At 43.4% G+C, this 12448-nt stretch overlaps 4 protein-coding genes across 6 annotated transcripts; 2 read left to right on the forward strand and 2 right to left on the reverse strand.

Annotated features, from left to right (window-relative positions):
• Positions 1–3: 3 nt before the first annotated feature.
• On the reverse strand, positions 4–941 carry BCIN_11g00450 (hypothetical protein). Of its 3 annotated transcripts, XM_024695778.1 has the most exons (2): positions 380–941; positions 4–328 (listed from the first exon to the last, which is right to left on the reverse strand). In XM_024695778.1, exons 1-2 carry the CDS (start codon positions 443–445, stop codon positions 14–16), a joined length of 381 nt encoding a protein of 126 aa, XP_024551574.1. In that variant the 5' UTR covers positions 446–941; the 3' UTR covers positions 4–13. The 3 variants fall into 3 exon arrangements, with proteins under 3 accessions (XP_024551574.1, XP_024551573.1, XP_024551572.1); XM_024695779.1 differs by having other exon boundaries at positions 4–927; XM_024695780.1 differs by having other exon boundaries at positions 4–698.
• Positions 942–1279: 338 nt separating this feature from the next.
• Positions 1280–2435, forward strand: Bctrm8. Its single transcript, XM_001552358.2, has 3 exons — positions 1280–1499; positions 1551–1765; positions 1818–2435. The coding sequence occupies exons 1-3, from the start codon at positions 1354–1356 to the stop codon at positions 2303–2305; spliced, it is 849 nt and encodes a 282-aa protein (XP_001552408.1). The 5' UTR covers positions 1280–1353; the 3' UTR covers positions 2306–2435.
• A 168-nt stretch (positions 2436–2603) lies between these two features.
• On the forward strand, positions 2604–6811 carry Bcmdm1. Its single transcript, XM_024695781.1, has 3 exons — positions 2604–3523; positions 3576–6373; positions 6489–6811. Exons 1-3 carry the CDS (start codon positions 2666–2668, stop codon positions 6553–6555), a joined length of 3723 nt encoding a protein of 1240 aa, XP_024551575.1. The 5' UTR covers positions 2604–2665; the 3' UTR covers positions 6556–6811.
• Positions 6812–8160: 1349 nt separating this feature from the next.
• On the reverse strand, positions 8161–12400 carry BCIN_11g00480 (hypothetical protein). Its single transcript, XM_024695782.1, has 3 exons — positions 11869–12400; positions 10244–11816; positions 8161–10192 (listed from the first exon to the last, which is right to left on the reverse strand). The coding sequence occupies exons 1-3, from the start codon at positions 12124–12126 to the stop codon at positions 8334–8336; spliced, it is 3690 nt and encodes a 1229-aa protein (XP_024551576.1). The 5' UTR covers positions 12127–12400; the 3' UTR covers positions 8161–8333.
• Between the last annotated feature and the right edge of the window lie 48 nt (positions 12401–12448).

The following is a 12448-nucleotide window of genomic DNA, read 5'->3' on the forward strand; positions in this document are numbered from 1 at the left end:
AGTTGTTTGCTGTTCAATCGTCTACTATCGCGCCACTATCTTTTCGTGGCTGCGCTGCTTCCTCTATTCCCTTCTTCATCCCCTCGGCTGTTTCCTCTAATAATTCTGCTATATTGGCTGCCCCATTCACTGAAGGCATTGTCAAGATTCTCGGTCGTCCTTGGCCATTCGGTCGTTCGCTCAAGCTCGGTGCACGCGGTCGTGGTCTATCTCTTGCTCTCCCACCAAAATAAGGCATTTCATGGTGTATTAAGCGGAAAAGGTAGAAGAAAATATCGAAGAGGAGAGTTAATAGCCAGGGCCCTATGCACAGTATACCCAGCACAAACTATGTATGATGTTAGTGCAGTGATCGAAGTACTTAGCACCAGATACCTACAAACGTGTTTCTAGCCCACACTTCGACAAACGCTAAACTTTCAGGAAGAATTGAGAACCACGGCATGTTATATGAAAAGACTCCTATTGAACGAAGATCAAAAGGTCTCTCGGTGACGTTAAACGATTGAATAGGCGATGACGCTGAGAATTCGTACACAGTTCGTGTTTCTCTCCGGAAGCTGTAAGGAAATGGTTGTTGTTGGTAAAGATGTAGTCGCCAAGTACGAGCCCCTCGAATCAGAGTGATGTGGGAGTAAAAAATGAATGGTCGGTCCTTTCACATATCGATATATCGAATTTTGGAGGAATGGAGAGACGGTGTTGAGAAAAAATGAAGAATGAGGGATGGAATGGCTTAAATCCTTCATTCAATGCTTATGGTACAAGCACATACCTACAGAGCTTGTATGCAACTGTATCAGCCGCTAGCCAAGAGCTGAATTCGAGTAATGGAATGAGTAACGAATGTCGACCTCATCCCTTGATGGAATTCTAGAGGTTTGTTGCAATTATTCGAGGTCGTCCTTCACAATGTTTCGATATATCAATATTATATTCTGGGGAAGAACAATGTTGTTATCGCAATCAGAGTAAGGTTGCTGCGGTGGCCCAAGATGACGATTAAGGTTACTAGGGGTAGGAATCAATCATTGTGTCAATCACATTTACCTGGTAGCTTGACAGGGGTTTAGCAATTTAGTAAAAATAATACTAAAAATCCATAAAATCCGTAAAACTTATTAACTAAATGGGACTAAAATAGAATTCCAAAATCCACCACCCACTAACATTTTATCTTGTGCATTTGATGTCCCATGCGAAAAAAAAAGTTCAGCCTTGAGCTTTTCCGTCATGCTAAAGCCTCGTTTGAACTACAACCACAGCCTCCCATCTTTTCGGACACTCACTTTTCCATTATATCAAAGAAGATCCCATTGACTGTCAAGAAACTTTAGAAGCTCTACAATCACAATGGCAGGGCCGCCAAACAAAAAGCAGAAGAGGGAGGATTATAGAACTGCGAGAGAAAATGGCGAGGAGAGTAAGGAATTGCCAAAGAAGAAGTTCTACAGACAGAGAGCGCATGCAAATCCATTCTCGGACCATCGCCTGGCATAGTACGTACGCTTGCAATTGTCATTGTAGGAAGGGTCATTAATTGGTATTAGTCCCGCTTCCCCAGCTCAGATGGATTGGGCTTCGCATTACCCCGCCTACGCAGAGTCCGCAGCGGCGTCTGAAGGAACAGAAGAACCTTCGACTGGTTCAGACTCTAGCAGTCTCAAGAAGCTGAAGCAAGATGTTGAAGTTGCAGATATTGGTTGCGGATTTGGTGGTTTGACAGTAGCTTTAGCTCCCAAATTACCAAATTCTTTAATTCTTGGTACGAATCACTCCTTGCAATCGCTTCACACGACTCTAATCTTCCATAATAGGTATGGAGATTCGAGCACAAGTCACAGAATATGTACAAGAACGAATTAAAGCTCTAAGGGTTCAAGAAAAAGAATCTGGTCTATTTCAAAATGCTTCATGCATACGAGCCAATACCATGAAGTTTATGCCAAATTTCTTTAAGAAACATCAACTCTCAAAGATTTTCCTTTGCTTTCCAGATCCTCATTTCAAAGCACGAAAGCACAAGGCCAGAATTGTGTCGACCACATTAGCTGCTGAGTATGCTTATGTCGTTCGACCGGGAGGAATCATATATACTATCACCGATGTTGAAGACCTCCACAATTGGATGGTTACACATTTCAACGCACATCCTACTTTTGAGCGCGTCGCAGAAGAAGAGCAAGAAGCAGATGAATGTGTCAACATAATGAGAACGGAGACTGAAGAAGGAAAGAAGGTGACGAGGAATAATGGACCAAAATTTGTTGCATTATTCAAGCGTTTGGAAGATCCTCCTTGGTAAAAGAGGGGCGAAGAAGATATCAAAATATCTAGAGGGGACATCATTTACACAAAAATGACCATAGAAGCCAGGCAATGGGACTTTATGATTAATCTACTCCCGACGAGATTTGCGAGTATGAAAGGTTACATAGAGAAAACAAATGAACAAAAAATTCGAAAATCATGTCTACATTTCCCATTGTGAAAAGAATAATATGCACATCGACCGTGACTGGTCATGGTGTAGTGAAATGGAATGGAAAGATTACGCGAAGACCCTGAAAGCCGAAAGCTACAACCATTGTGAGACCTTATTAGAGCTTCCAAAAAAGTTCCCACCAAAAATGCTGTTCATAAATACAATCGCCCTCTACAGATTATGGCCCTGAGTCGTCGGGATGTGATCTTAGCTGGTATCGCCGTGTTTTTTGCTTGGGGATTTGCTACCAATTGGATTCCGACCTTGCGCTGGATTGGATATGCATTTGTCGCAGGACTGATTGTACCCATCGTCGGGCTCATAGCTTTGCTACTTCTCACATCTAGAGGTTCCCAATACGGAGAAGAGCATATTGTGCGCCGACCAAAAGGACCTGCATTTCTGGCAGCGACGAAATGGAAGAAGGAAATAGCCGCGTTACGCACACGACAAATGCATGTACGAAAGCCATTGGTCCCAGACTCCTTTATGGTATCATGCGCTCTCGACGACTTCTTGGACCTTATACTTCGCGATTTTGTGGCTTCGTGGTATGGGAGTATTAGCAGGAACCCGTCATTTACCAATGAGGTCGACAAGACGATAAGATTGGCTCTTGTCAATCTGCGGGATCGATTACTGGATATAGATTTGGTGGAGGTTGTGACCACTCGTTTTGTACCTATTCTGACAGGGCACTTTAAGGAATTCTACAATGCGGAGGTTGCTATCAGAGGCAAGAATTTAAATCGAAGCGTTACGGAATCTGATGAGTTAGACCTTGCGATAGCGGCGAAATATAATGATGGGAAACTACATTCTGCGGCATCTTTGGCCTTCTCGGATACAAAGCTGGTACAACAAGAATATCTGAGAAACTTGACTCAAAAACTGTTGCCAGAGATCCTACCAGAGAGTGCTATCGGGAGTCGTGCGGTAGGAGTTTTGATCAGAGAATTGGTGGCTTGCGCCGTTCTTTTCCCCATAATGCAAATGCTTTCTGATCCGGATATGTGGAATCAGATAATGGAGGCATATGTATACATCCCGGATTATCAGGAATTTCGAGATTTGTGCTAACGCAGTATAGGGACGCTCTATGCTTCAAGATAGATCAACTGTGCGAAAACTTCGAGCTGCACTAGATGAGCATGCATCACCTGCTCCTAAATCGAATCGTACTGCGCAATTTCCAAGATTGTCACCAGGAGATCATGAAAGGAGATTTGAAAAATTCATTCGCGCGATTAGGAAGACGAACAACTTGTCGGACGCCAGGAGGTTTCGAAGTGAGGTGTCCAGTCAATTCAAGCGAGATGCCTTGAAGGATGGACAAGATCCGGTATACTTGCGACGGCTTGATATTGGAAAGAGGATATTGGATGAAAGGGTTAACCAATTGGCTGCCACAGGTGATCGTGGGGCTCAGGTCTCGCAACCAGGTCGTAATGGTGTTCAAGCATCAAAGCTCGAAAATGCTTCACTTGTGGATCTCCTACACGATCCTTCTGGTCTTTCGTATTTCATGGAATATATGGACAGGCAGAATTGTATGTCTCTTGTACAGTTTTGGATTGTAGTTGATGGATTTCGAAATCCTCTCGAGGATGATGGTGCAGAAGACGAAGAAGTCCCGACTACTATTGCCCCTTGGACTGATGCCGATAGAACGGATCTTGCGCAGATAAATGATGCGTATCTTTCTAAGCCAGAACTCAAAGTCCCGGATACCTCAAAACATATTGTCCAGGAGTTTCTCAGGGCGGGTAACAAGGCAACTTCAAAGCAATACTTTATGGCTAGAAGAGCTATCTTACGTGCTCAAACTTCTGCACTGGAAGTGATGCAAGACAAATTCTTCCCACATTTTAAAAGATCAGATCTTTTCTACAAATGTCTCACATCCCAAGAAGCTTCAAAAGTTCGCCAACCTTCTCCAGCACCGTCACTTAATTTGGAGAATACAACGCGCAAACCGCCAATAGCTCCCAGATCAAATACTACCATGACAGTCAACACACGGTCCCCTTCTTTCTCGAGGGCTTCATCAAAATTGGTTCCAAAGAGGTCAGATTTACGTCGGACTGCCATGTCTTTCACTGATTTAACCACCCACCAACCAGATTCTATGTCGAATTCTCGAGCCTCTCTAGATGAGGAAACCCCCTTATTTGAAGATGATGACCTGGATAGCGATGCAATGGCAAATTCAATAATGAGTCTTGATCAAGAGCCTGGCGTGATTGTTCCAGACAACAATGTTGTGCAAGCCATGGAAGCAGCGTTGAATACGATCATGGAAGATAAGCCTAACATTGATGATATTCGAAGCTCATTGTTCGGCCCTAATGACTCCCCGAATTCACCAGTTCCAAGCGTTCATTCCACGTCGAACGACATCTCAAACAGGAGTTCAAGTGATCATAAGCGAGCGGATCTATTTGGACTAGAAAATGGTAAAGGGGCTGACAGACACGAACGAACTGAGAAGCCAAGTATAGCATCTCTTGGACTTGTAAATACATCGTCTAGAATTGGTGTATTTACAGATAACGATCTGTTTGGGGATGAAGAAAGGTTTCTTTCTGACGAACATGACGATCCCGAGAAAGACGACGATGAAGATAACCAAGATCAAGTCCACGAGGCAGCTCCTGGTGATTTAGGTCTAGCAGAGGCCATCACTCTTCTCACTACTGATATCGATCGACTTATAGCTCAAGATGCTGTAGTTGATTCATTAACAAGAAAAGCTGAACTCACAAACAATACAGCCGAGCTTAGAATTTTGCGAAAGTCAAAGGCTAGTTTGGAAAGAGAGATTCGTCGCAAGGAACTTCAGAGGCAGCAATATGTTATCCAAGAGAGTGACAATAGTCTTTATGGACGTTCCACAATCAAAATCAAATCGATCGTAGTTGGCAAAGAGGATGACGGCCGAGAGTATGCCGTTTACGTTATTGAAGTACAAAGAAAAGCCGGAGAACAAATGCCAGCTGCAAATTGGACCGTCACTCGACGTTACAGCGAATTTCACGAACTTCATCAACGATTGAGAATCAAGTATCCATCAGTAGGACATCTTGATTTTCCTCGTAGGAGGATGGTTATGAAGTTACAGGGTGACTTTCTTCAAAAGCGACGTGCGGCATTGGAAAAATATCTTCGCGAAATTCTTCTATTACCAGATGTATGTCGAAGTCGAGAGTTGCGCGCATTTCTTTCTCAAAGTGCTTTGGCTCCAGAACTAGAAGACCCAAATGCCATCGACAATAAGAAGGATATCATGACAAGATTCTATAACTCAGTAACAGATGGAATGGAAGATATTTTAGGAAATATTCCAGTGCTAGATCAACTTTCGGTCGCAGGACAAAATCTCTTATCGGCAGCAACCAACCAACTCATCAACATGCCCTCAGCAATAAGCGAGGACCCTCTAACAGCAGCCGAAGCAGAAGCAGAACTGAACGCCTTCGAAGATAAAGAATTAGAACCCTTCGTAAAACCTATCTGCGATATCTTTCTCGAAGTCTTCGAACTTAATCGTGGAAATAATTGGTTGCGTGGTCGTGCTGTAGTTGTTGTTCTTCACCAGCTTTTAGGTGGAACGATAGAAAGAAAAGTTAGGGAAAATGTGAAAGGATTTATACATGATGATATGATCGTGAAGTATATTTCAATACTTAAAGATTCAATGTGGCCTGGGGGAGAAAGGAAGGTGGAAGGGAAGACCAGGACGACGGGGGAAAAGAGCAAGAGTAGAAAGGAAGCAAGTTTGATGTTGGCAACGCTGATACCGGATTTGGCGGGGAGTGTAGTTGGGAGGGTTAATGCCCAGGCGGCTAGCCGGAGGATATTTGCTACGTTCAACAATCCGAGGCTGAAGTAAGTGTTATTCTTTCCTGTTTTCTGGAAGACGGGTTGGGGGATGGTGGTGATGAAATTGAATGAAATGACATGAAATAAGATGAGATGAGATAAGACTAACACATAAATTTAGTGCACATCTTACATTTACGCTGTTAGATGAAGTTATTGATGCTTTGTTTGGGGATTTGGGTTCATAGCTGACTAGTTGCATTTGAGTGTTTTGCAGTTTAGCAGAGGCGTTGGGTTGATTTTACCGAATGCATCATTGGTATGGAGTTTAGAGATGAATATCATGTTGTCTTGATGAATGGTAGTTTTGGTGGATGAAACAATGGTGTGGTTATGTTTGGAGAGTAGATGAAGTATGATGTATGATGTGGTTTATGTTGTGGTGTGATGTATATATGAGAATTAGATTGGATCCATGGATACATAGTGGACTTGCAGCTTACAGTACTCATATGTGTGAATCGGTATCTGATGCAGAGTTGAAGAAGTGAGAGGTGAGGAGAGTGCAACTGGACATTGATTCTCCACGATGCGAGCGTGAAAGCACTTGTGAACGGGACGGATGAACACTTGCGGCAACATGATTGTTACTGAGCGCTAGCTTTAGGCTGAAATCATCTCTCCTAGAAAGTATAAGCAGAGATGTAAGAAGGCAAGCATGAAGCAGAGAGGTTAAATCATGCGCTCTTCTTCAAGTTGAAGCTAAATACCGAAACCGGGATTTGTTCATGTGAAACCAAATCTAGCAAGCTCTTCATATATACACTTGTCAGATGTGCAATGCAAGATTAGGATCATAGCGGCTGGCTAGTGATTTGTATAAAGAGAATGGTGGGGGTTGAATGGGGAAGAGTGGTTTTAGTTTCGTGAAGTCTGGAGAGCTTTGGTTTGCATATTTGTATCTTGGGCAGATACAAGCAGATATAGGTAGGTATATGTAGGTAGCATGCAGGGAATAGGTTGAGAGATACAAGGACAAATAAGCAAAGACTGTTAAGAGAGAGAAAGATTCTACATACTCGCTATTATCTCGTCCCATCCTGTCTCATCGCATCGCATCTCTCAGTTCCCACAAAAAGTTCATCTCGATATAATATTCATTTTCTTCCTTTCTCTCTTCCTCCTAATAAATCTCAATCAAAGCTATCAAACTGAAAAGAAACACGCTCCCCTCCCTCGCTTCTCCCCCTCTTTTAAGCCCCACAAATAATCTACGTCCAACCCATCCATCCTATAATGACTTCATCCCCCTCTATCCCTCTCTCAAAATCTCAACCCCCCCACAAATCCAGCATCCAAAGTCCAAGGACGCCACGCTCTCACCCCCCAATGAACCATCTAAGCACCAGTCATCCCCAGTACACCAAGTATTACTACATTACACTTACATTACACAGACAGGTACATCAATACCCCAGCCAGCCAGCATGATTATCCGATTCGAAGTCCCGCAGCCCTGTCATATGTGAAAGATAATAGAGAGGCGAGACGGACAACCATTTAATTTATTTTATTTTGATTTGGAAATGAGTGGATTCTACTGCTGCACTATCGAGTTGTGGGAGATGGGATTGAGGGGTGGTTGGAAAAGCGAGGTGAGGAAGAGGATGCAGATAAGGTCGCGAGGGGGCGAGGGGGCGAGGAGGGAATGGCGAGTTGGAGGTTTTGCGATTTGCACCAATGGGCTCTATCTAGGGAGATGCGAATGACTTGGTGGTGATTAAGTGAGTGTTTATCTCTTTTAAGTTATAAGCAATGGAATTTGCTCAACTTCAAAGGCAGTATGCTGAACTTGACTTGTTATTGATGAATGTTGACGTGAAACACTACATCGTGCCACATATCAAATATCATATTTGAGAAAACACGTTCGAGTCAAATAACAACACAACAAAACAAATCCACCATAAGAACGAATCAATAAATTCTTCATCTAAGATATACACTCCCTGACCTCATACCCAAATCAAAACTCCTCATCACTCGGCACCCAGATAAGTAATCCTTCCTTGTCACTCTTCATGCCCTCCGTCGGCGCAATCTTCAACACTTTCTGAAAATACCTATCTCTAATCACACACCTAATGGGACCAATCCATTCCCCTCTAACCGTCGGCAATAATCTAAATTTGACCGTTCTTCTCGAAAGCGGAACTAATTGCAGCGTACTCTGTTTGACTCCTGAAAACGCAAATTGTTCACTAGGATCCATTGTGATTGCGAATGAGAGGAAATGATGTGAAGGATTTTCAATCGTGACATCGAAGTGGATCATAGATGGGATAGTCGAAGAATAGGTTACTGCAGCTAGAACTCTTGGTTCGCTACTTGAGACGAGGAGTCTGGGGACAGGTACTATACATGTATTTATCGTCGATCCATCTTTATTTCTACGCCATTTGATGACGAGTGATAAGTCAACAGTAGCTGTGCCTCGGTCATCCAATGAGTACTTCTGCGTAAAAGCATCGAATTGAGCTTCTTCGAGTTCATTTGGACTAATTTTTATGCCGCCTTCGGGTATTGCCGTTAGTCGCTTTGTAGAGCATTTGATGGCACCTTGTAAACCGAGGATTTCGACGTCAACATCTTCGACAATTACGTCTTCCGTTGCGAATGAAGCAAAGCGAGTCGTCAAACACCATTTTTGTGCCAACCCAAAGGCTTCACGGTCATTATCTTGTCCATCTTGACTGATTTCCAATGATTCATCATGGGTAAAGAAGCTCGGCCAGGAACCTGGATGAATTCGGGGAGAGAAATCATAATTAGCCTCAAAGGGGTTCAGTATTGAAAGTTGTGCTGACATCGCTTGTGAGATAGGTGTTTCCAAATCTGTTACAAGGTTGTATGAAGCTTTGAGGCTAAGATCATAGACTGCCGGTAGATCTATTGATGAGATGACCATTTCCACGGTGATGGAGGAGCCACTGGCAATAGTACCAAGTGATAGTTCATGATCGTCTTCTTCAGATTCGGTATCACTTGGTGAATCTGTTTTATCGAGACGTCGTAAGACAATATTGGATGGAATGTTTTCTCCAAGAAGACGGGCTTCTAGGTCTACAATAGAATCGGTTTCCTCTCCATTTTTCACTTCGAGATTTAAGTAGATGAGCTCATTTGTGTAATACTGCTCCTGGAATTCGAGGATACGTAGTTCCAACTTGGGTGGTTTGGGAAGTACGTGAATGGATGATGGTCTGGCACGAACAATCTTCTTCTTTGTTGCATGTTCACCATACCACATCTCAGGGAATGAAGGCCTGTCAAATGAATGGACATAATCAAAATCGAAAAGCTCCGAGGCAATTGAAAATGTTACTTTCAAAGCCTTTGCATCACCCGCTTCTCGCAGTAAATTGACAAACTCGAAAGCTTTAACCTGCCCAGGACTAAGAGTAAGATCCTCATAGTTTGTCAAAGTGTGTCGAGTAGGTGGATCGTCAGGATCGTGTCCCTTTTCCACGGTCGATTCATCAACCAATGAAGTTTTCTTAAACAAGACGCCGGATTTCACAGTCTCGGAAGATTCAGTGTTTGCTTTGTGCCGTAGAAGAATGGGTTTCATACTGCCTGTAAACTCTATGCGTATCTCGCTAATGGTTACAGGCGTCGATGAAGCTAGAGCAGAAGACCTGATTGCCAGTTGAGACAGTGAATGCTCGCCCACCTTACCTTCAGATTTTTCGAAAGCATATGATGCAGTCAAAAAAGATTGAACTTCTTCAGCATGAAGTACAATGGCAGGCTTTACCTTGACTGTGTTCAGGCCGTCTAAAGACTTTTCGATATTGTAATGCCAGTTCGATTGACGAGCAAAGCCTATGGTTAATGTTAACAAATGATAAGTTTTATCTATAATGATATACTGACAAGAATGTAGAAGTTCCCAATCTACAGCAACTACTGTGCCTCCATCGCCGACCTTAGCAGCAGCCTTTCTCAGAGTCCATGCAATCTCCTCAACTACAACCCACCACCCCTCATTTCTGTACGTCATTTTCTGCCATAGGGCACGAAGAATTCGTAATGCATCATCCCATGCTTCCCTTTTCATATGTTCTTTTCCACATTGAAATAAGAGCTCTTGCACTAGACGGTGTTGTCCTCTCGCTTGAAATTCCGCGATGGCTTTGTTCAGGACGTCAATTACAAGACTTGCATGATCAACACCTGTCCGACCTGGTAAAGGATTTTCCTCGTGAGGTTGAGGGCAAAGATATGTATCATAAGTATAAACTCTACTCGCAATTTGTGAAGCGGGGGATGATCCAGGAGGAGATCTATCTTCCTCGGGTATTGCCAAAGCAAGAGCTCGACGAGCCATTAAATGTTTCGAAGCCTCGCGGTACCAATAACCTGGATGATGGAGGTTCTCCCATGGTTGCACCCCACTCAAAGTAGCTTTGTCAAGTGGTAAATATATAGTCGAGTTAGATTGAGTAAAATCCGTAAAGCTAACTTTCTCAATCATCTCAGCCATAATGGTTGCCCAACGAGCTTCCCATGCTTGCCAGCCATATGTTGATGAACCTTTACCTCTACGATCCACAAAGTCACGTATCCTGTCCCGATGAACTTGCCATCGGCGGACTGCAGTTGATGAATGCCCATTCCATAGTAGACAACGCAATATTCTGATGGCGAATATGTCGGCGATGAGACGCCCTTCATTAAATCGAGGACTCCATGTAGCAATGGTTTCGAGGACCTCTTCACCCAACAATGCTTCGTAGCCACTTTCGTATGAACGAACAGCTACATCCATTTCCTGCCTGAATTCTGCAAAGACTCCGAGCTTAAAGTCATATCTCACATTCCATCCTTGTCCAGTTAGTGTCTGTGAAGTTCCTGATGTGGGTGGAGCTGTTGGAGGTGGAACCACGCCTCTATTGCGCTTTCTTCTTGAGTGCTTGCTCAAGTCACGGTAATATTCAATACAGAGCGGATATATAGTAAAATAGATCGTATCGACAAAGGCTTCAAGTTCAACAGAAGAGCTCTGTGGAGGCAAGAAAAACAAGGAAGTTTTCGAATCAAGACCAGTTGCTTTACGAATATTAGAAAGGCGCTCTTCTACATCAGGAGACGGCACGCCGGGTGTTTCGCTCAATAATGCAACTATGAGCCGAGTTTTGTAACCAGATTTGTTCAATGTACTTTTTATATTGTTGATGTCCGTCTTCAACTGATTGTCATGTAACGTTGCCAAGTTCGAATCAGATGTAAAGTTGTAGAAGGAAAGATATGCGCTTGGTACGAGATCTTGGTGTTTGTCTAGCCACTTTGTATCCAACAAGCCATCTGGAAAGACCGTTGATCCAGGGGTCAGTGGAGATAATGGGGAGTGCAAAATAAGTCTAGAATTAGGAACAGGACTCCCAGAATCGGGGGAATGCGATAGATTCGTTGGAGGTGGAGCTTTGCGACTTGGTAATATATAATCCTATGAACCCTTCAGTGATTGACTCCAAGAAGAGTGGCCCATCTGTAGCTACCCGTCCAATAACCTTCACCCTAAACTTATTCTTCTCACTATGCTCGTATCCATTCCATGGCAGATTTTCGGCGCCATTGTTCTTGAAATACTGTAGAATGAAGTTGGCATCCTCTGATTCCAATGGGGCAACATCAGAAGTGATTAGCACCCCTCCTTCCTTTAATCTGGCATTGGTCGGCGATGGATCGGCTCCCAACCCGGAGACTACGAGCAATGGTAAATTATGCGCAACATATTGAGTCGCATAGCCATCCATGTTGATGGTCTTGTGGTGTCAATAGCTCCATAAGACTACAGACGGAAGTAGTCCAGGATTCGTTGCCAGACAGTGTTATTTCGTAAACATAGACTGGTCGAGTGTGGAATGAATCGTTTGAATGCGAAGGTAGATAGGCAAGGCTGAGCTCAACGATCGACTCGAATCTGAACGTAGCCTCTTCAGATGTCAAGCAACCAAATGGGAAGAGATATATATTAAGACTGTTCCTCCAATGTAATATAATGGTGAATCAATTCCAATCTTTCCATCCTATCAAAATGCACAAGTAAGGTCACAACTTCAGACCATAGCCACCTAC

This window comes from Botrytis cinerea, chromosome 11 (genome assembly GCF_000143535.2).
Source record: "Botrytis cinerea B05.10 chromosome 11, complete sequence".
Lineage (NCBI taxonomy): Eukaryota > Fungi > Ascomycota > Leotiomycetes > Helotiales > Sclerotiniaceae > Botrytis > Botrytis cinerea.